This window comes from Plecotus auritus (genome assembly GCF_963455305.1).
Source record: "Plecotus auritus genome assembly, chromosome: 13".
Taxonomy (NCBI): Eukaryota; Metazoa; Chordata; class Mammalia; order Chiroptera; family Vespertilionidae; genus Plecotus; species Plecotus auritus.
In genome coordinates, this window is record NC_137779.1 from 27,925,130 (window position 1) to 27,946,622 (window position 21,493).

The 21,493-nt window shown below is 57.1% G+C and overlaps 1 protein-coding gene across 2 annotated transcripts; it reads right to left on the reverse strand.

Moving 5' to 3' along the window:
* Nucleotides 1-4,443: 4,443 nt before the first annotated feature.
* Nucleotides 4,444-20,093, reverse strand: GAL3ST1 (galactose-3-O-sulfotransferase 1). 2 transcript variants are annotated; one of them, XM_080649675.1, is made up of 3 exons: nucleotides 19,968-20,093; nucleotides 6,688-6,827; nucleotides 4,444-5,857 (listed from the first exon to the last, which is right to left on the reverse strand). In XM_080649675.1, the coding sequence occupies exons 2-3, from the start codon at nucleotides 6,816-6,818 to the stop codon at nucleotides 4,711-4,713; spliced, it is 1,278 nt and encodes a 425-aa protein (XP_080505801.1). In that variant the 5' UTR covers nucleotides 6,819-6,827; nucleotides 19,968-20,093; the 3' UTR covers nucleotides 4,444-4,710. The 2 variants fall into 2 exon arrangements, with proteins under 2 accessions (XP_080505801.1, XP_080505800.1); XM_080649674.1 differs by lacking the exon at nucleotides 19,968-20,093 and adding an exon at nucleotides 14,482-14,600.
* Between the last annotated feature and the right edge of the window lie 1,400 nt (nucleotides 20,094-21,493).

A 21,493-nucleotide genomic window follows, 5' to 3' on the forward strand; every position in this document is an offset into this window, starting at 1 on the left:
ACCAAGGTACCTGCCCTTGACCAGAATCGAACCTGGGACCTTTCAGTCCGCAGGCCGACGCTCTATCCACTGAGCCAAACCAGTTAGGGCGGTTTCTACCACATTCTTGTCTCAATTTCCTACGCTATACTTTATTGACATCCCCCGTGACTATTTTGCAACTGCCAATTTGTACTTCTTAATCCCTTCATCTTTTTTGTTATATTTTTATTGATTTTAGAGAGGAAGAGGGGGGGGGGAGAGAGAGAAACCTCAATGATGAGAGAGAATCAAGGATCTGCTGCCTTCTGTACGCCCCCACACTGAGGATTGAGCCCGCAACCCGGGCATGTGCCCTGACTGTGAATCGAACCTGGTTCATGGGTCGATGCTCAACCACTGAGCCACGCTGGCCGGGCGAGGGAAGCGCCATTGAAGGCGTCTCCCCAGGTGTCACACCAGCCAGCAGCAAAGCCAGGACTGGGACCATGCCACGTGCCTCCGTCTGCTCGGCTCCACCCTCCAGTCCCTGTTTTCCTAACACAGATCGTGCTGGGCGTGGAGGACTTTTGCTCTCACCATCTGGGTGCCCGTGTCTTGGGAGACGGACAACTCCCCATCTTCCGTGGTGTGTGGGCTGAGAAGTTGGACTGCAATGAGGGTGTTGTCATGGGATGTAACGCTGACATCACACCTGCCCCCTCACGGCAGTCCCTCCTCCTCCCACCTTCCGGAGGCTCGGAAAACAGCTGGCATCTCTCGCTGGCCACAGATGCCCTAATTGCAGTCCTCATGGAAGCCTGTATGTAACCTGCCAACGGAAGGAAAGCCTGCTGGGTGAAGGGCATCTCCATTTTTGGGGTGCAATCAGGCTTGGCAGGAGTCCTGCCCGCTCTGCCCCACATCATGGCTAAATGGCGCCCACCCTGTGGACATCCACCTGGACAGATGCCCCTGGATGCTCCTCCGAGTACGTAGGCCTGGGTGACCTTGGGAGGGAGTGTCTGCCTGACCCAGTTGCCGGGGCAGCGGTGGTCTCCTGCCTGGGCCCGCCTGGGAGGTGGAGATTAGGCCCCAGGGCAGCTGCGGGAGGGTTTCCTTGGCTCCCCACCAACTCAGGGTGACTCCAGGGAAAGACGGGGTCTGATATGGCCACATCCCCCATACCCTTTGCTCCCACAAGGGCCTGGGAGAGAGAGAGGGAGGGGCTAGGGGAGCTTGACCCAAACACCTGATGCACAAGAGGGGAAGGTGGGTTAGGGATCTGGGGCCACCTTGGGTTTCTTTCCCTACAAAATCCAGGAGGCCCCCGGCCTTCCCAAGCCACGGAACCACAGGCGGGCCGTGTGGGGGACGCTCTCTCCCCCTGTGCTGCGCCTCTGTTTGGGGGAGGGGAGGGTGAGCCCGGCGCGGATGCTCTGAGTGGGACGACAGTGGCAGAGGGAGCAGGTGTGACCAGCTGTGGACACCACCCTCATCGGGCCAATGGCCCTGGCCTTTGACCTGTTCCCAGGGAGACGGTGTCAAAGACAGATGTGAGCGTGGATGAGGTCGTTGATACCACAGAGCAGCGGGGTCCTCCCTTGCAGCTGGGTTTTGGAGCCCCATGCCCTTGAACGCAGAAACCATCATGTCTGCAGAGTGGCCGCCCCTCGCTCAGGCTCCAGGCTGGAGAGGAGACCCGGAGCTGCTCACTCACCTCTCATAATCACCTCCTCCCTGCGTGCCTCCTCAGCCACGCATGACTTGGCCAGGGAACAGCTTGGGGGCTGAAACAGGCACTGTGGCAGGGTTTCTTGGGGTCTCCCTTCCCCACCGGCCCCCCCACACTCATGCATATCCTAAGGCTGGTTCACCCACCTTTCACAACAATTAAATTCTTCAGCCCGGCTGGTGTGACTCAACCTGGGAACCAGAGGGTGGCGGTTCGATTCCCGGTCAGGGCACATGCCCGGGTTGCGGGCTCGATCCCCAGTGGGGGGCGTGCAGGAGGCAGCCGATCACTGATTCTCTCCCTCTCCCTTCCTCTCTGAAATCAAGAAAAATATATTTAAAAATAAATAAATAAAAAACACCAACCATATTGGATTAGGGCCCACCTTCATGACCTCATCTTTTTTTAATTGTTTTTTTTCTTAATACTTTATTGTTGAAAGTATTACATATATGACCCATCTTGATGACATGTACAAAAACTGTATTTCCAAATAAAGTCAGTTATAGGGAACTGGGGAGGTTAGCAATTCAACATCTCTCTCTTTTTTTAATGTTTTTATTGATTTGAGATAGAGAAGAAGGGAGAGGGAGGGAGAGAGAGAGAGAGAGAAGGGAGAGGAAGAGAGAGAGAAGCATCAATATGAAAGAGGAACAGCGATCAGTTGCACCCTGACTGAACCCGGGACCTTTCAGTCACAGGCCGATGCTCAACCCACTGAGCCACACCAGCCAGGTCCAACATCTCCTTTTAGGGGATACAGTTCAGCTCATAATGGAGAGGAACAGGTGGTTCCACTGAGTTTCTCCCAGGGGACCGCCATGCCCCGCTCTGGCTTTCACATGTCAGGCCTACAGATGACTGGTCATGGTGGTGCCCCCATCTGGACAGAAATAGCAGGACTGACCAAGACCAAATCGGGCACCAGGGCGCCCCCTGCTGCCTCGCTGTAGCAAGAGCAGCCTGGCTCCTGCAAGCATCCGCAGAGTCGCTCGGGGATCACTTTTATTTATTTATTTTAGGAATCTTCTCATTTATTTTATTTTATTTTATTTTATTTTACTTTATTTTATGTTTTTATTGATTTCAGAGAGGAAGGGAGAGGGAAAGAGATAGAAATATCTGATGAGAGAGAATCATTGATCGGCTGCCTCCTGCACACCCCCCACTGGGGATTGAGCCCACAACCCGGGCATGTGGCCTGGACTGGAATCGAACCCTGGACCCTTCAGTCTGCAGGACGACGCTCTAACCACTGAACCAAACCAAGTAGGGCAGTGGTCGGCAAACTGCGGCTCGCAAGCCACATGCGGCTCTTTGGCCCCTTGAATGTGGCTCTTCCACAAAATACCACGGCCTGGGCGAGTCTATTTTGAAGAAGTGGCGTTAGAAGAAGTTTAAGTTTAAAAAATTTGGTTCTTAAAAGAAATTTCAATCGTTGTGCTGTGGATATTTGGCTCTGTTGACTAATGAGTTTGCCGACCACTGACCTAGGGCTCCTCATTGATACTTCTCTCTCTCCCTCTCCCTTCCTCTCTGAAATCAATAAAAATATATTTAAAAATAACAATAAAATGACTTGTGTTCTTAAAAAAGAGAAGAAACTGAGTCCAGGGTGGAAGGGTTCCGCAGGGCCTAGGTAGGGTTGGAGCACAAGCAGAGGGTGGGCTGCCGGAGTGTTGGTGGGGGGAGGGACAGGGAGAGGTGGAGTAAACAGGCACTGGCAATGCGAGGGGTCCAGGGCCCCAGGGAGATGGTTTAGTTCTTGGTTTGAGATGTGACCTTGGGCGAGTCCCTTCTCAAAGAGTGTCCGTCCCCACACCTGCAAAATGGGACAGTTACTGTGCCTGCCGCACAGCGTTCCTGTGAGGTGAATGGGATTGTTCTAGAACCTTAGCAACCTGTAGCCTCGGCCCAGCGCCTGCCACTCCATTCTCCCCCCACCCCCCCCCCCACACACACACGGACTCTATCCCCATGTGGCCACACACTGTGCCTGCTCCAGCCCCAGCTCCAGTCCCATCACTTACTTGCTGTGTGATCTTGGCCAAGTGACTTTCCCTCTCTGAGCTCCCTTCCTCACCTCTAGCATGCAATAGTAACAGTCCCCATGGGCCCTGGCGGGTGTTGCTCAGTGATTAGAGCATCATCCTGCACACCGAAGGGTCCCAGGTTCGAGTCCCGGTCAAGGGCACATACCTGGGTTGCAGGTTCGATCCCTGGGCCCGGTCAGAGCGCGCCAGAGGCAACCAATGTGTCTCTCTCACATCGATGTTTCTCTCTCTCTCTCTCTCTCTCTCTCTCTCTCTCTCTCTCTCTCTCCCTTCCATTCTGTCTCTAAAAATCAATGGAAAAAATATCCTCAGGTAAGGATTAAAAAATTTAAAAAAAATAGTAACAGTCCCCATGAAGATGAATTGAGATAATGCTCACAAAGTACTTAGCCCGTGCTGGGCACATAACCAGTGTTCGATGGGAGCAAACAACTGGTATAGTCCCCTGGATGATCTCACACTCACACACACACACACACACACACACTCACACACACGATCTTCCTGATCTTGGTAGCTCATGGGAGTCCTTCAACTACACGGGACTTCAGCATGTAACACACCAAACCCTTGCCACCCCCTGGGGCTCTGTCCCACAGACACAGTCACACAGGCACCCACCATGCTCTCTTGGGGTCCCCGGTCCCTACCAGTTACCCCCACCCGAGCCCCGACAGTCACCACCACGGAGGCTGATTAACAAAACATGAAATGCCTTTACTTCTGAGGTCTCCCCTTGACGAGGAGTCAGGAAGTAAAACAGAAAAGGGGATTTAATTTTTTTTTAAAAAAAAGGTATAATTAGTCAAATACTGATGCTGTGGGCACAGACCTGGCTGGCTGCATCCCCACGGCAGCCCCACCTTACCCCGGGGACCGAGGTGGCACCAGGAGGGGCTCGGGGAAGGCCAGCAGGTCCCTGCCCGGCCCCTCCGGCAGCAGGGGCCCCGGGCGGGCGGGACGTCACCACTGCAGGAAGTCGCGCACGAACTTCCAGAGCTTGGTGACCCACAGGTTGACGCCGAGGTCCATCAGGTACTGGATCTCGGGCGTGAGCATGCGGCGGCAGAGCTGCGCGTGCGGCTGCCCGATGCTCTTCTTGAGGTTGTAGCCCAGGATGGACTTGGCGCCCAGCGGCTGCCAGGGCTGCATGGCCGCGTCCTGGATGGCGGCGGCATCCACGGCGCGGCCCCCGTCGATGCAGATGCGCCGCATGCGCTCGTTGGCCTGTCGCAGGGCGGCCACCTCGCGGGCCATGCGCTCCCGCCCGAACGCCTCCACCTTGCGCCAGAAGCTGGCGTTGAAGTGGCGGTAGAGGCGGGCATCGAGCACGTTCCAGGCCGTGGCGCGCCGGTACAGCTCCCCCGACAGGCGGGGCACGGCCGAGGCGCGGCGGGCGTTGAGCTTGAAGTACAGCACGTCCTCCAGCTCCCAGCACAGCAGGTCCTTGAGCAGCACCAGGGACTCGTCGAAGTATTCCTGCAGCAGCACCAGGTGGAAGCGGCGTTCCACCTCCAGGATGTGCTCCTGCACCTGCGGGCTGCGGGGGTCCAGGCCGCTGTCGTAGCCCAGGTCGAAGAAGAGCAGGTTGCGGAGGTAGTGGGCGTTGTAGCCGTTGGGGTCGTAGTAGCGCTCGGGGTCCTGCAGGAACTCGGCCAGCTTGTCCCGGCCCGAGAGCTTCCAGGTGAAGGGCACCACCGAGCCGAAGTAGTGGAAGGAGGACTCGAAGAGGCGGGCGGGGTCCCGCAGCACCGTGATGAAGGTGGCGTTGGGCGGCACCAGGCCCCGCACCTCGTCGTAGTGGAAGCGCATGTGGTTGCAGATGATGTTGAAGCAGGCGCCGGGCCGGTAGTCCTGCACCAGGCTGCGCGCGAAGAAGGCCGGGTAGTCGAAGTCGTTGCGGCCGTTGGGGAAGGCGAACTTGAGCCCGTGCTTCTGGCCGAAGCGGAACAGGATGTTGAGCAGCGTGCTGCTGGCCGTCTTGTGCGTCTTCATGAACACGATGTCGCGGCGTGGCCGGCACCCTCCCGGCGACGAGCTGTTGGCGGGGCTCACGGCCGTCTCCGACTCGCCCGGGGCCGGGGAGCAGGACGCGGTGCCCTCCGGGGTCCTGCTGGGCACAGAGGGGTGGGGAGAGCCTCAGGGGTTGCTTGGGGGGGGGGGGGCGGGGAGGGGCGCGGGGTGTCAGGACCTCAGGCCCTGGTGTCTAGACAGCAGGCTTGTTGGGGACAGTGGTGGCGGGGGAGCCAGGATGGGGACCGGACGGGCCTTCCTCCAGGCTGCCGTGCCAGGGCCAGTGCTCTGGTCTCTCTGGCCTCTCGTTCCTCGTGCGTGAAAGGGGGAAAAAAACATACCCTTTTCGTGGTGTTGGTGTGAGGTCCAAGTAAGACCAGCATGCTGGGACTTGTCTCATTTGTGGCCACTGCATCCTGGTACATTTATCATGAAATGGCATGAGGTTGAACCACATGAAATTTTCTAGGCCCCAAATGGTCCATGTTTGACCAAAAATGATCAATTATCAGTAATTTCCTCTAGTTCAACTTAATATCGCCCAACCAAGGGCAGGGGCTGTGCCAGGCCTTGGCTGAGCAGCCCAATGGGGAGGTGGGATAGCTTCATGGTTAGGAGCCAGGCCTGGAGGCCAACAGACCCCCGTTTGAATCCCAGGCCTTGTGCCAGCCGAGGGCTCATGGACAGGTCACCCCCCGCCCTCCCAGCCCCGCTGGAGCCTCAGATGATAAAAACCCAAGTCCTATACAGGGATGGTGTTACCGGATTCTCATGCGGCATAAGGCAGGCTCTGTTACCAACCCCATTTCACAGATGAGGACGCTGAGACCCAGGCTTACACAGTGAGTTCTGCCCTCAGCCTAGCATGGTTCAGGGTGCCCCCTCAGGCCCACCCCCACCCCTTGGTCACCCAGGAGGGCCACTCACGTAGACGGCAGGCCAGCGTGCAGTGGGGGGACTGCGTACGAGTACAGCAGCAGCAGGAAGCTGGTGAAGAGTGCTCCCAGCACCAGCCCCTTGGCCATGGACTCCCAGCGCTTCTTCTGAGGCGGCGGCATCTCAGACACCTGTAGGGGCACACAGCGGGGCAAGCGTCAGGAGGGAACGCCCACCCCTGCCCCAGGCCTGGCTGGGTTGGGGGGCAGCCTTGGACGTTGGGCCCGGCCTTCACCAGCTCGGTGGCCCCCCGGGAAGATGCAGACAGAGAGACAAACGTGTGGAGAAACGCAGTGACGGGGTTGCACACGGAGCCGGCTGGCAAAGCCAACGCTGAGAGAAGCTGGCGAGCGGGGCAAGGAGACGTTTCCACTGCTCGGTTCCGTGTTTGTTTGTTGTTGTTGTTTCGTTAATCCTCACCTGAGGACATTTTTCCCGTTGATTTTTAGAGAGAGTGGAAGAGAGAGGGAAAGAGAGAGGAACATCGATATGGGAGAAACACATCGATGGGTTGCCTCCTGCACCAGCCCTGGCCGGGGCCCCGGGGAGGAGTCTGAGGAGGAGCCTGCAACTGAGGTACGTGCCCTTGACCGGAATCGAACCCGGGACCCTTTGGTCCACAGGCCGACGCTCTATCCGCTGAGCCAAACCGGCCAGGGCGCCTGGTTCAGTTTTCATCTTGAGGCTGAGCAGGTACATGGATGTTTACTAGTTTTACTTTTTATACCCTTTTCGGCTTCCTAATGAAATCGTTTGCAAAGAAGGAAGAGAAGACCCTGTCCCATCGCCCCCGTCCCCCAGGCCTGGGGCCGGGGCTGACTCCAGGGAGAGGCCGCGACTCCCTCTCCTTCCCAAAGCTGCCTGGCCAGGGGCCGCGGCTCCTCGTCTCCTCAATGGCCCCTGGATCTGTAGGGGAGGCAGATGGAGAAACTGAGGCTCAGGGCGAGGAAGGAGAGGGCTCAGGTCAAACAGCCAATCAGGCCTTTGCCTACACACCCAGCAGGCAGGGTTGCCCAGGTAAATCCAAATTCCAGATAAACAACAACAACAACAAATTGTTTGTAGTATAAGTATGTCCCAAATATTGCATGGGACATACTTATACTAAAAAATATCCGATATTTATCTAAAAGTCAACTTTAGCCTGGCTGGCGTGGCTCAGTGGTCGAGCATCAACCTAGGAACCAGGAGGTCACAGTTCGATTTCAGGGTTGCGGGCTCGATTCCCTGTGTGGGGTGTGCAGGAGGCAGCGGATCCATGATTCTCTCTCATCATTGATGTTTCTATCTCTCCCTCCCTCTCCCTTCCTCTCTGAAATCAATAAAAAAAATATATATTAAAAATGGCCCTAGCTGGTTTGGCTCAGTGGAGAGAGTGTCAGTCTGTGGACTGAAAGGTCCCAGGTTCGATTCCAGTCAAGGGCACATGCCCAGGTTGCCGGCTCGATCCCCAGTGGGGGGTGTGCAGAAGGCAGCCGATCGATGATTCTCTCATCATTGATGTTTCTATCTCTCTCTCTCCCTCTCCTTTCCTCTCTGAAATCAATAAAAATATATTTTAAACAAAATTAAAAATGAATAAAGAAATAAAAATCCGCCGAAACCGGTTTGGCTCAGTGGATAGAGCGTCAGCCTGTGGACTGAAAGGTCCCATGTTCGATTCCGGTCAAGGGCATGTACCTTGGTTGCGGGCACATCCCCAGTAGGGGGTGTGCAGGAGGCAGCTGATCGATGTTTCTCTCCCATCGATGTTTCTAGCTCTCTATCCCTCTCCCTTCCTCTCTGTAAAATATCAATAAAATATATTTAAAAAAAAAAAAAAAAGAAATAAAAATCCAGTTTCACAGGGTGTCCTGGTGTTTTGCTTGGTGTTGGTGTTGGAGTGGGCGGAGGGCTGAGGCACCAGGAGAGCGCTGGGGCTCGGGGGCTCTCCCAGCCCCCTTAGCGGCAAGGCCAAGGCGCAAAACTTTCCACTCCTGTGCTGGCACCTGTGGCGTGGGGCCCTCGGTCCCGGAGGCCACAAGAGGTCACGCATGCTGCCCCGTAACTACACGCACTGGCACGTCACCACTGTCCCTGGGGGCAGAGGCCAAGTAACCCGCCTGGCAAAGAACCCCACATACTTCCCCCTGGAAAAGTTACATGAGGGACCCACAAACCCTTCCCAGACAAGGGGCACTCCAAGCCCAGCCCACCAGCCACAGCAGCCCCCGAGCCCTCTGCTCATCATCTAGAAACTTCTCCGCACGGGAAGGGACATAAAGAAGCAGTCTGGCCCTAACCGGTTTGGCTCCGTGGATAGAGCGTCGGCCTGCGGAGTGAAAGGTCCCAGGTTTGATTCCGGTCAAGGGCATGTACCTTGGTTGCGGGCACATCCCCAGTAGGGAGTGTGCAGGAGGCAGCTGATGGATGTTTCTAACTCTCTATCCCTCTCCCTTTCTCTCTGTAAAAAAGCAATAAAATATATATATATATATATAAAAAAGAAGCAATCTGCAGCCCTAGCTGGTTTGGCTCAGTGGACAGAGTGTTGGCCTGTGGAGTGAAGGGTCCCGGGTTCGATTCCCGTCAAGGGCACGTACTTCGGTTACAGGCTCCTCCCTGGCCCGGGACCTGGTCGGGTTCGTGCAGGAGGCAACCAATCGATGCGCTTCTCTCACATCGATACTTCTCTCTGTCTCTCCCTCTCTCTCCCACTCTCTAAAAATCAATGGGAAAATATCCTCGGGTGAGGATTAAAAAAGAAGCAGCAGCAATCTGCAGAGGAAGGAACCATACAAGAGGGAAGTTGACCAGGACATGTCCCTGTCCACTCGGGTGGGCCAGGTGGATGGGGTCGGGGTGGACAGGGGTGTGAGAGAGTTTCCGGAAGGCGGTTCTATCAAAGGAGGAAACGACGAGTCTCCGAATTCCAACTATTTGACGGAGATGCTTGGGGCAAAGTCACAGGTGCAAGGGCGTTCACGGCCGCTTGGTCAGAAAAACAAAAAAAGTAGACACAACCTGAGTGCCCATCAGCAGGGACCATGACACAGACGGTGACCCGTTTCCCAGTGCAGTCACTGTACCCGTTTAAAAAACAAGGCGGAGCCCTGGCCGGTTTGGCTCAGTGGATAGAGCGTCGGCCTGCGGACTGAAGGGTCCCAGGTTCGATTCCGGTCAAGGGCATGTACCTTGGTTGCAGGCACATCCCCAGTAGGAGGTGTGCAGGAGGCAGCTGATGGATGTTTCTCTCTCATCGATGTTTCTAACTCTCTATCCCTCTCCCTTCTTCTCTGTAAAAAATCAATAAAATATATTTAAAAAAAAAAACAAAACAAAACAAGGCGGAGCCCTGGCTGGTTTGGCTCAGTGGATAGAGCGTCGGCCTGCGGACTTAAGGGTCCCAGGTTCGATTCCGGTCAAGGGCACATGCCTGAGTTGAGGGCTTGATCCCTAGTAGGGGGCATGCAGGAGGCAACCGATCAATGATTCTCTCTCATCATTGATGTTTCTATCTCTCTCTCTCCCTCTCCCTTCCTTTCTGAAATCAATAAATATATATATATATATATATATATATATATATATAAAACAAGGCGGGGAACTAAGTGGACTGGCTCAAAAGCACACCACGATCAACGCACGTGAAAAAAAGAAAGTTCCAGAACAACCGCGCCCACAAATCCACACCTGTGCATAAGTAAATACACACGTAGGCCCGGAAACGAACAAGTCGAGGGCAGTATTTTACCTTTGAACCGTGATACCCTCTTCAAGGCTGGGGTACGGGGCAGGGGTCTGTGCAGAAATATTTTTCCGTATTTCGAATTTCTGCAAGGGTTGCTTTATCGAAATCCTCCCCTGAGGGTTGATTGATTTTATTGATTTGAGAGAGAGTGTCACAGAGAGAGAAACATCAACGTGAGAGAAACGGATAGGTTGCCTCCCATACGTTCCCTCACCGGGGATCGAACCCACAACCTAGGTAGTATGTGCCGGGACTCGGTATCAAACCGGCAGGCTTTCGGTGTCTGAGAATACACTCCAACCAACTGGACCTCCCGGCCAGGGCTGTAATGGTTGCTTTTTTTAAAATTTTAATCCTCACCCCAGGATATTTTTTTCCTTTGATTTTTAGAGAGAATGAAAGGGAGAGGGGGAGAGAGAGAGAGAGAAACACCGATGTGAGAGAGACACATGGATTGGTTGCCTCCCGCATGCCCACGACCAGGGCCGGGAGCCTGCAATCGAGGTACGTGCCCCTGACCGGAATCGAACCCGGGACCCTTCAGTCCGCAGGCTGACGCTGTGTCTGCTGAGCCAAACCGGCCAGGGCAATAGTTGCATTTTTTAAAGGAGCAGGTAGGACCTTTTTTTTTTTTTTTTTAATATATTTTATTGATTTTTTACAGAGAGGAAGGGAGAGGGGTAGAGAGTTAGAAACATCGATGAGAGAGAAACATCGATCAGCTGCCTCTTGCACACCCCCTACTGGGGATGTGCCCGCAACCAAGGTACATGCCCTTGACCGGAATCGAACCCGGGACCCTTCAGTCCGCAGGCCGACGCTCTATCCGCTGAGCCAAACCAGTTAGGGCAGGGCCTTTTTAATCAGAAAAAGGTAATAAAATATATTTAAATATTAGATCAGAAAGCTTGTGTGTGTGGAGGGGGTGGGGCGGGGTAAGCTGGCTAGGAGGGTCTGGTCATGGAGGGGCCCCAGGAAGGAGAGGCATGACTTCAGGTTCTGGAACCCCAGTCCTGGGGTCCCGTCGCAGGAACCCCTGGCCGCCCCTCACGCTGGCTCTTCTGAGACGGGGCAGGCAAAGCGGCTAACACTTCTCGTCCCAAGAGTGTTCGCTGCTCCCCTCCTGAGCCCCAGGGACCCCCAGGCTGTACCTCCTGAGCAAGGAGCGGCCACTGCCCCCCCTCCTCCCCCCCCCAAACACAAACCTGCACCAGGCCTCAGGTGTCCCCTCAGGCCTCCACTCCCTGGGGTCCTGAGCCAGGCCAGCGCCTCAGACTCCGGCCCAAACCCTGAGCGGGACCTTGGGCCTCAGCTTCCCTGACTTTGGAACGGGAGGGCTTAGGAGTCCTGCCCTCGGAAAATCCCCAGCGCCCGTCCCTACCCGGCAGCCCCACTCACCAGGGTACCTTCTGGAAGGAACTCGGAGAGGCTGAGGGAGACGCTCGGAGCAGAAGGCCAGGCAGTAGGGGGCAGACCAGCTCCCCAGAGCCGTCAATCAGGCTCTGTCTGGCCCCGCCCAGGTGTTCCCAGCCCCCACCACTGCTTCACTCAGTCATTCATTCATTCACTCTCCCACTGGGGCTCCCTGCAACCCAGCGGAGGGAAGTGGGGGGGGCCTGCCAGCTGCGGGGCCCTGGACCGTCCCAACTTCTGGGCTCAGCGGCTTCTCCAGAGCATCTTCACTGACTCCACTCAGCTACCCAGGGAGGCAGCCCCCACTGTCACCTTCCTTCTGCAGATGGGGAAACTGAGGCTCCGAGAGGCGATGTGACGGGCCCAGGGTCACTCCACAAGGCAGGGTTCGGGGCTGGCATTCACACCCAGGTCTGCCAGCCTCCGGTGCACAGCTCCCAGCTGTGTGGTGTGGCCCGGACCCAGCCCCAAACCCCTGGGAAGAAGGGTGTGAGCAGGAAGGCCGAGGTGCGGCTGTGGGCCTCCGTCTCAGCAGCAGAGCAGGGTCTGGCCTCTGTGGGCCGGGCCAGGGCAGCCAGGGCGAAGGGTGGGGAAGCAGAGAGGGCCCCGGTGGCTGGTCTCTCCGTCTCAGCAGCCGGAGGCACCCAAGGCGGGAGGTTCCCTTCCTGCCTGGCCTCTGTGAACTTGGGCACAGCACGCAGCCTCTCCAACCCTCAGTCTCCCATGCACAATGGACACAACAGCACGATCAGGGCAGACAGCACCCTAGCGATCCCAGGCAGAGCGCCTGGTAGACTGAGGCCCAGCCACGGGCGCACTAACAGCCAGGAGCCAGGCTGGGCAGGGGGGTGAGGGGGGGTAGGCGTAGCTATGAGGCTACGAGATTTCAATGAGAGAATGCATGTACACAGGCAGAAATCAATACATATTAATTATTATCATCACTATTGACCTGGGCCCAGGGGTGTGGGGGGAGGGATCCCCTCCGTGCCCAGCCCCAGGCAAACCTGATGGTGATTCAGCCCCGAGCGCTCCGAGCCTGGCACCTGGTGAATGTTTGATAAACGGACCCTCACGACTCTCAGGGCAGGACGTGGCCAGGGTGGATAACATACGCGTGAGACCCACATGTGTCAGGCACGCATGTGAAAGTCACATGGCACCAGCCCTTGGGGGCCAGGGGCCTGGGTTCGAGTCCCAGCTCTGCTGTTTCCTTGCTGGATGCCCTAGGGAAGTCTGTGCCCCTCTCTGGGCCTCAAATCTCCTCCAAAATGATGAGGCCAATGCTCCCTTCATCCCAGGGCGGTGTGCAAACCCTCTGCACGCCCCAAAGCTGACATCGCACCTCTGTGCGTGGTAGCGGAAGACACACTTGCGGTGGGCCTTGGGCACAGACGTGTGAGCTGAGGCTGGAGGAGCAGCTGGAGTCACCGGGGAAAGACTGAGGAAGGAGAAGGACCTGCAGTTGTGGGAGCAGGACGGGGAAGATCCCCTCTCGGGGATCACATCAAGGGTCTCCAGAGCCATGGGCTGCAGAACATTCGGAGGAACCGCTGTTCCCCAAGAATGGTTCCCTGACTAATGGGCAGCGGTGCTGTTTGCTCAGCGTGCACGCAGGAACAGGGCCCTGGCAGAGAAAGTGGTGGGGTGAGTGTCCAGGCCTGTTTCCTGTGGCCGGAGAGACGCTCCTGGGGATGCTGGGAGAGTTTAAGAGTAGAGCAGCAATAGCCGGCCAGGTGTGGCTCAGGGGTTGAGCATCGACCCAGGAACCAAGAGGTCACCGTTGGATTCCCCGTTGGGGCACATGCCCGGCTTGTGGGCTCAATCCCCAGTGTGGGGTGTACGGGAGAGAGCCCATCGATGATTCTCTCTCATCACTGATGTTTCTCTCTCCCTCTCCCTTCTTCTCTGAAATCAATAAAAACATATTAAAAAGAAAAAAGAGCAGAGCAATAGGACCCTTCCCTCCGGTGCTCAGAGTACATATCTGACAGCAACTATCACAGTCTAAAGTGCCCATCCTCAGACCCAGGGGTGGCACAGAGCAGACACTCACTGACCATGAGCCGCCACCATTGCTGTTATCATTATCATTATTATTGTCCTCCCGGGACCCCAGTCATGGTCCCTTCGAGGTATATGCCTACTTGCCCACGATGGAGGATCGCGGGCAACTGATAGCCCCAGGTCCAAATCCCTAAGATACTGAGGACAATCTCAGGGTGGCCCAAGCCTCAGAGAGGGCAGGGCCACCCTCAAGGTCACCCAGCACAGCAGCAGCAGCAGAGACGGGACTAGAACCGGGTCTCCTTCCTCCCCTGCCTATGGTGGTGACAGTCCCAGGGACACGGGGCAGAAGGTGCCCCTTCCCTCACCATCCCGTCTATTCCTGCCCTTGTGGGTGACCCCGGCCACATTGCCCTCCATCTGTGCCAATGGCTGGCCCCAGGCCAGGCCCCGCCATCCTCCAGCTTGGCTGGACTAGCACCTTTCACAGAACGAAGGAGAAACAGGACTCATCCCTCACAGCGTGCACATAGGGAATGCAAGCCAGGATGGCAAGCCTCCTGGCCTGGAGCATCACCACAGGCAGCTCTTGGCCCCGGGTACCTCCGGGCGGGGACAGGGGAAGACACGCTTACCTCGGGCTGGCTTGACCGGCTGGCTACCCCTCTCCTCTCCCTGCCTGAGCCACATCTGACTCCCAGGCTGCCTCTGCGGTCACTGGGAAACAGGAACGCTCCAATGACACCCAGTAATATGCTGGCTGGCTCCCTCCCGCTCCGGCGTGTGAATATTCATGAGTTTCCCTCCCTGGGGACAGCAGGTGGTGTGTCCCTGTATCCTGCCCGTGTACCCTCTGCCCCTTGGGTGGCCCCTGACCCTCCCTGGACCTCAGCAGCTGGGCTGCTCCTTCATCCAAGGGCTCAGCAAGGTCCCCGGGGTCCTTGGGCAGAGAGCCCGGGACAGGCTCAAAGGCCACGGGAGGGACAAGGAAGCCCCTGGGGTGGGGAGGCTGATTGCTCCTTGAATCACATCTCATTTAACACTGTCCTGTGCATGGAATACCCACCGCTGTTACCCCAACCCCCAGCGGGGGGGGGAGAAACTAAAGCTCAGAGAGGGGACTTCACCTGTCCAAGGTCACAAACTCCAGGGCTCAAAGATGCTGAGACACGGCCAGAGAAACATTTGTCTAAAATCTGGGGGAGCCCAAAGAGTGAGCAGATCACCCCACAAGGCCTTCTTGAGGGGAGCACCTGACCAGGGCTCGGGAGGATGGGTCTGATGAGATTTCATGAGCTCCAAGTCCTCCCTCAGAGTACAGTACGGAATCCTGCCTCCAGCCCTGTGTGAAGGATGGTGGCCCAGGTCAGAACATTCTGAGGAACCGCTGTGCCCCACGAATCGTTCCCTGACTAATGGGCAGCGGTGCTGTTTGCTCAGCGTGCACGCAGGAACAGGGCCCTGGCAGAGAAAGTGGTGAGGTGAGTGTCCTAGGGCTGTTTCCTGTGGCCGGAGAGACTCTCATGGGGACACTGGAGGAGACTTTAAGAGTACAGCAATAGCCCAGCCGGTTGAGCACCGACCTATGATTCAGGAGGTCACAGTTCGACTCCCGGTTGGGGCACATGCCCGGGTTGTGGTGCTCGATCCCCAGTGGGGGGCGTGCAGGAGGCAGCCCATCAATGACGCTCTCCTCATGGATGTTTATCTCTCTCTTTCCTTCTTCCTTCCTCTCTGAAATCAATAAAAAGATATTTTTTAAAAAGAGCAGAGCGGGGCAATAAGACTCCCCCTCCAGTGCTCTGAGTGCATATCTGACAGCAACTATTATAAAGTGCCCATCCCCAGACCCAGCGATCCCACTGATGGGAATTTGGTCAAAGAAGATAATCCAGCAAGAGATCTGAGATGGGGCACAAAGATGTACATGGTGCTATTACTTAGCAAAGGGCAAATTTAGAAACAACCTAAATGTCCAACAATGAAGGAAGCTAAAACTCTTAAGTGACATTCACACCGTGGTCTATTATGTACTCATTACAATGATGTCCACAGTACATAATGAGCTGAAAAACACACATACACATAGATATGCGCACACATAACTTGCTTTACAAAGAGTCTGCATTACGTGGGGGAGGAAAGGAAAGTAAAAAATGAAGATATTTCCATTTTGAAAAACTACAGTCTGGCTGGAGGAGGAGGGAAAAGTATCTAGTTTGAACCATGCCCCACCGCGCTGTGTGACCATGGCAGGCACGCTGCCCTCTCTGAACCTCCGTGTCCTAAAATGAGGAAGAGGCAGCGGGGCCCGGGACAGCGGAAGGTTCAGATGAGAGAGGCTGGTCCTCTGTCCACCAGCACTTGCAAGGATCCAGAAGCTTCCTCACTCGGAGCCCCTCTGGAGTGGGTTGCCGGAGTAAGGATGGGGAGGGCCATCTTGAGGACCATTTCAGCTGGACCCCCAACTTGATGGCTCCCAGGACCACGTCAGCCCTGAAATCTTTTTTTTTTTTTAAATATATTTTATTGATTTTTTTACAGAGAGAAGGGACAGAGATAGAGAGTTAGAAACATCGATGAGAGAGAAGCATCCATCAGCTGCCTCCTGCACACTCCCTACTGGGGATGTGCCCGCAACCAAGGTACATGCCCTTGACCAGAATCAAACCTAGGACCCTTCACTCCACAGGCCGACGGTCTATCCACTGAGCCAAACCGGTTAGGACAGCCCTGAAATCTTGCTCCCACGGCCCCCGTGGCTGGGGGGATGGCTGCCAGCTGGGTACCAGGCCCGACTGGGAAGAGGCCAATGATCTCTGATGATTCAGAAAGCTGTTTTTGATCGTGCAGGGTCACCTAGCTCTACCGTCTCAAATGGCAGCCACATCTGCAACCTCTACAGACCCTCCCAGGGCCACCTGCTAGCCCATGTGGCAGATGGGAAAACGGAGGTTCAGAAACTGAAGTGGAGGAGCTGAATGTCCAAGTCAGAACGAGGAGCAAGCTCAAATCGCTCCTCCTGGTACACTGCCTTGTCTGGGCAAAATCACCACCTCTCCTGACGGGAGATGTATCACCCCAAAGGAGCTCTAATTGTAGCGTGGCAAGACACAGGTTAACTAAAAAGTCAATCACTTCTTTCTTCCTTTCTGTTAATTCTCACCCAAGGATGTTTTCCCGTTGATCTTTTAGAGCGAGTGGAAGAGAGAGGGAAAGACAGAAACATCTTGATTGGTTGCCTCCTGCAGGTGCGCCCTGAGGGCCCGGGCCGGGGAGGAGCCTGTTAACCAAGGTACATGCCCTTGACCGGAATGGAACCTGGGACCCTTGGGTCCGCAGGCCGATGCTCTGTCCACTGAACCAAACTGGCTAGGGCTCAATCCCTTCTTTATTAGCTCTCATATTACTGAGAACCCTGGAGGTGAGTATGTGGGAGCTGGTACTACCGGCCTCTGTACCTTCTAGCATGACTGAAACGTTTTTTAAAGGAATGTCATGCACTTGTTTGCATAAAAACGTGAAACAATATAAAGGCTTTTTAAAGGAGCTGAGCACGGCCCTGACCGGTTTGGCTCAGTGGATAGAGCGTTGGCCTGCGGACTGAAGGGTCCCGGGTTCGATTCCGGTCAAGGGCATGTACCTTGGTTGCGGGCACACCCCCAGTGGGGGGTGTGCAAGAGGCAGCTGATCGATGTTTCTCTCTCATCGATGTTTCTAACTCTCCCTCTCCCTTCCTCTCTGTAAAAAATCAATAAAATATATTAAAAAAAAAAAAAAGGAGCTGAGCACTTGCTGTCCACAATGCCCTGACGCCGCCCCCCTGCCCGTCTGCTCCTGGAGGGGCTGAGGGGCTCTGGCTGTCCTTCCTGCCTCTCCCACCCGCCCACTGGGCTACTTTGGGCAACTGACTTCCCACCTCTGAGCCTGTTTCCTAAAAAAATGGGGCTGCTGCGACCCTCTCAGGGGCTTGCTGAAGAGCCAACGGGACGAGGCATGCACAGCCCTTGCACACGCCTGGGAGTATCGTCATGGCCCTGCCAGACGTCCCTGGTAGGAGAAGCGGGACCCGCCCGTGCCGACTCCTGGAAGGCCATCCTCCCCACCCAAGCGTCCATATTCCCCAGGCTCCAGACCCAAGTTCCCTACCCCCTGGATTTCACACCCGAGGAAATGGAGGCACGGGTAGTGAAGGACCCACCTAAGGTCGCATGGCTAGTCAGGACCCCCCTGGGACCAGGTGAGGGGGTGCCCAACCACACCTCCTCGCTGCCCGGGAACCAGCAGGAGGGAAAGAAGGCAGCTCTGGGCTCCTGAAAGGGCCTGTCCACGTGCCTCACCAGGTCAAAGCAAAGCAAGAGCCTCCTGCCAACCCAGCCCCCGTGGCTCAGTGGTTAAGCTTCGACCTAGAAACCAGGGGGTCACGGTTTCGATTCCCGGTCAGGGCACATGCCCGGGTTGTGGGCTCGATCCCCAGTGGGGGCGTGCAGGAGCCAATCAATGGTTCTCTCTCATCATTGACGTTTCTATTTCTCTCTCTCTCTCTCTCTCCCCTCCTCTCTCAAATCAATAAAAATATTTGTTTAAAAAAAGAGCCTGCTGCCGCCATGCCTGGCATTCCACCACCTGTGCCTCATTCTCCCAGTCAATGGCCTCTCTCACCGGGTGGCACCCTCAGTCCCTTAGACCCCAGACAGAGGGAGGGACCCTTGGGGACACACTCCTCCCTTGCTGGGTGGCACCAGGGTGTCCGACCCAAGCTCTCAACCATCAGACCCGGCCCATCGGACGAGGGGATGCGCGGGAAGCAGGCAGGCTGCTTTGTCCCCAGGCGCTTCCTTCAGGCAGGGACCTCCCCTGGAGAAGCAGGGGATAAACTGCCGGAGGTGGCAGCTGGGAACAGGCCTCCGTTGTCTCTGCTTCCTGCGTAGCAGCCTGAGTGTCAGGCAGAGCTGGGAGCTAGGGGGTGAGGCAAAGGGGGTGGGGGTTTGGGGCAGCCCAGACAGCTTCAAGAGGCTCAGACCCCAGAGGGGCCCCGAAGTCTTGAGTAGGGCTGGGATCCTGAGATGCAGGGCTGGGGCAAGACTCCTATGCTTTGCAGCCAGCTTTGAACTATGTGACCTCGGGCAAGCCTCGGAATCTCCCTGAGCCTCAGTTTCCCCTCGGGGCAGAGGGGAGAGTTAGCTAATGTCTCCTTTGCAGGGCAAGGCAGAGTGCAGCAGCATCGGGGCTGGTCTGGTCCAGGCCTGCTCACGGCCTTACCCGCTCTGGGCCTCGGGTTTACGCCCTTCGTAAAGGAAGAGGCTGGATTCTCCCAACCGGACTGTCCTTCTGAGGGTTTCCATGGCACCTGTCACCTCAGCAACCCAGGCGATCGGGTGTCAGGCCTGTCACCCTTCCTCCCTCCCCCTCCCTGCCACCCACCGGTGTGGGATACGGCTGCCAGATGTGCACCCATCACCTCTCCGGTTCTAGGCAGGTGGCGAGAGGGTTCCATTGGGAAGGGACCGCGGGCTTGCTCCGAGCTGTTACCACAGCTGGCTTGCTACCAAGCTGGCCCCCCTTCCTGGGCACTGGTCTGGAAACAGGGGAACTGTTGGATTTCCTGGGGGAACCCTCCTGGAGACCAGGGTTAGTCCCATTCCCACAAGCCTCTCCTTGGTGGCCTGGCCCCTCTGTGGCACAGGACAGGGCCTTCTCCAAGCAGAGGGGATCCCCCCCTTATCCAGGTCCCCAGCCCCTGCTCTGACAGCCCCCCTTCTGAGGGAAGGCTGGGGGGCAGAGGAGAGATTCCGGCCTCTCCTCGGAGCACAGGCGGCTGTGCCAAAGATTAATCATTAATGGACTTCCAGCTCCAGCCCAGCTCCAGCCCCACCCATCCCCTGTGCACTGACTGGGGAAACCCGGGAAATGGGGACCCTGGGAAGAAACCAAGGGCAGGGTGAGAACCCACCTGCGCCCTCCCTGGCCCCAGCGCGTCCACCGGCCGGAGCTGTAGTTGAGCGCGCTCCTAAACCACTCACGTCTGAGAGTCCGGTCTGACTCGCAATCCCCATTTGGAGGCTGGGGCGGTGGGGCAGGGTGCCAGTTGGTGGTGGGTGCTGGGCCCCCCGGTACGTACCTTGTCCCCGTCCTCCTCGGGTTTGGCTTGACGGCTCGGCCCGGGCCGCGCCGCCCGGGCGCTTACTAGTCGGCGGGGCGTACCCACCGGAGCCCCCTGCTCCGCCAGGCCTGAGCCATGCTCCCGCCCTGCCCCCCCAACGCCGCCGCGCCCGCCCGCCCGTTCGCTCGGCCAGGTGCGGCCGGCAGCCTCGCCCAGCCCCCGGCGGCTCTGCAGCCAATGAGCACCCCGGCCCCCGGGCCCCTCCCGGCCCCTCCGCGCGCGCCCAGGGCGCACAGAAGGCGCATTCAGCATCGCGCCCCCGCCGGTGGCCCAACAAGGCGCATTTGTCTCGGATGCGCCAACGGGGCCATTGTCCCACCGCCGGACCCCGAGGCTCGGCTGAGCTCCTAGCCCAAGGGGATTCGAGGGTGCCCAGGAAACGGGGTGGCGTGGTGGTGGTGCGGGCAGCCCAGCTCTGGGAAGAAGGAGGCGGCTAGACTAGCTGCTTAACTTTTATGGGGAGTTCTGGAGCCCTGATTCAATGGGAGGTTTGGTCCCCTGCTCAGAGTCAGTGCAAGCTGGGATACAACTTGTTTGCTTCTGAGATGTAGACGAATGCGGGGGATGGTGCCAGAATTCCCGAAGGAAGCTCAGGCAGGGGACCCATCTCCAACGGATCAGACACTTGGAGGGCTCAGTTGACCCCACCTCTCCAAGGCACCCACTCAGGGCTGAGGGTCCAGTCTAAGCACAGTGCCCTCGGCATGCAGGTGCCCTCCCTTTTCCAGTCCTGGGCTTCCCTCCTTCACCCAGAGGGCCAAGGAAAGGGGCGAATTATTGCCCCCCCCCCCCCCCCCCCCCCCCGCCCATAGCCGAGAATGCTCAGCTCTAGCTGCAGGCAGTGCTAAAGTAGCTGGACGCCCAGTGGGGCACGGGCCACGTCACAGCCCCACTGCCCCCGCCGTCACTGGGCGACTCTGGAATGGGGAAAATTCCACATCACGGCTGCCAGGTTTTTCTGTATCTGATGGGCCTGCCCTCCAGCCTTGCCCTGGCACTCCTCGCCATGGCCCCGGGATGCACATACACCCAGGCAGGTCCCAGCCTTCCCCCAGGACAGCGGGTGCTGGCTCCAGAGGTCTGGCCCTGCCTCTGGAAGCACCACCCCACCACCAGGAGCATCGGAGATGGAATACAGCCTCCCCCTACAGCCACAGACAGGGCCCTGGGCTCTGCTCCCTCAGCCAGAGCCTGCCCAAGCTCTTGCCTTTCCTCTCCACAGGCTGGGCCTGCAGCCACTGCCCAGAAAACTTCTAGAGCCTGAGCAGCGAGGGGCAAAGGGCCAAGGCCCTCCTTCAAGTGCCTCAATGTGGGGAAGATGACCAGGTACAAACCCACGCTTCTTTGTCCTGCCCTCACTCCTGACAGCACACAGCCTGCTGGGCCAGCGGGGAGGGGGGTGGGGGGGTGGGGATATGCAGAAACTCCCGGTCTGACCCGGGAGGGTCTGAGCCTAGTTTTTAGCCGATTCTTCCCCGAGGCAC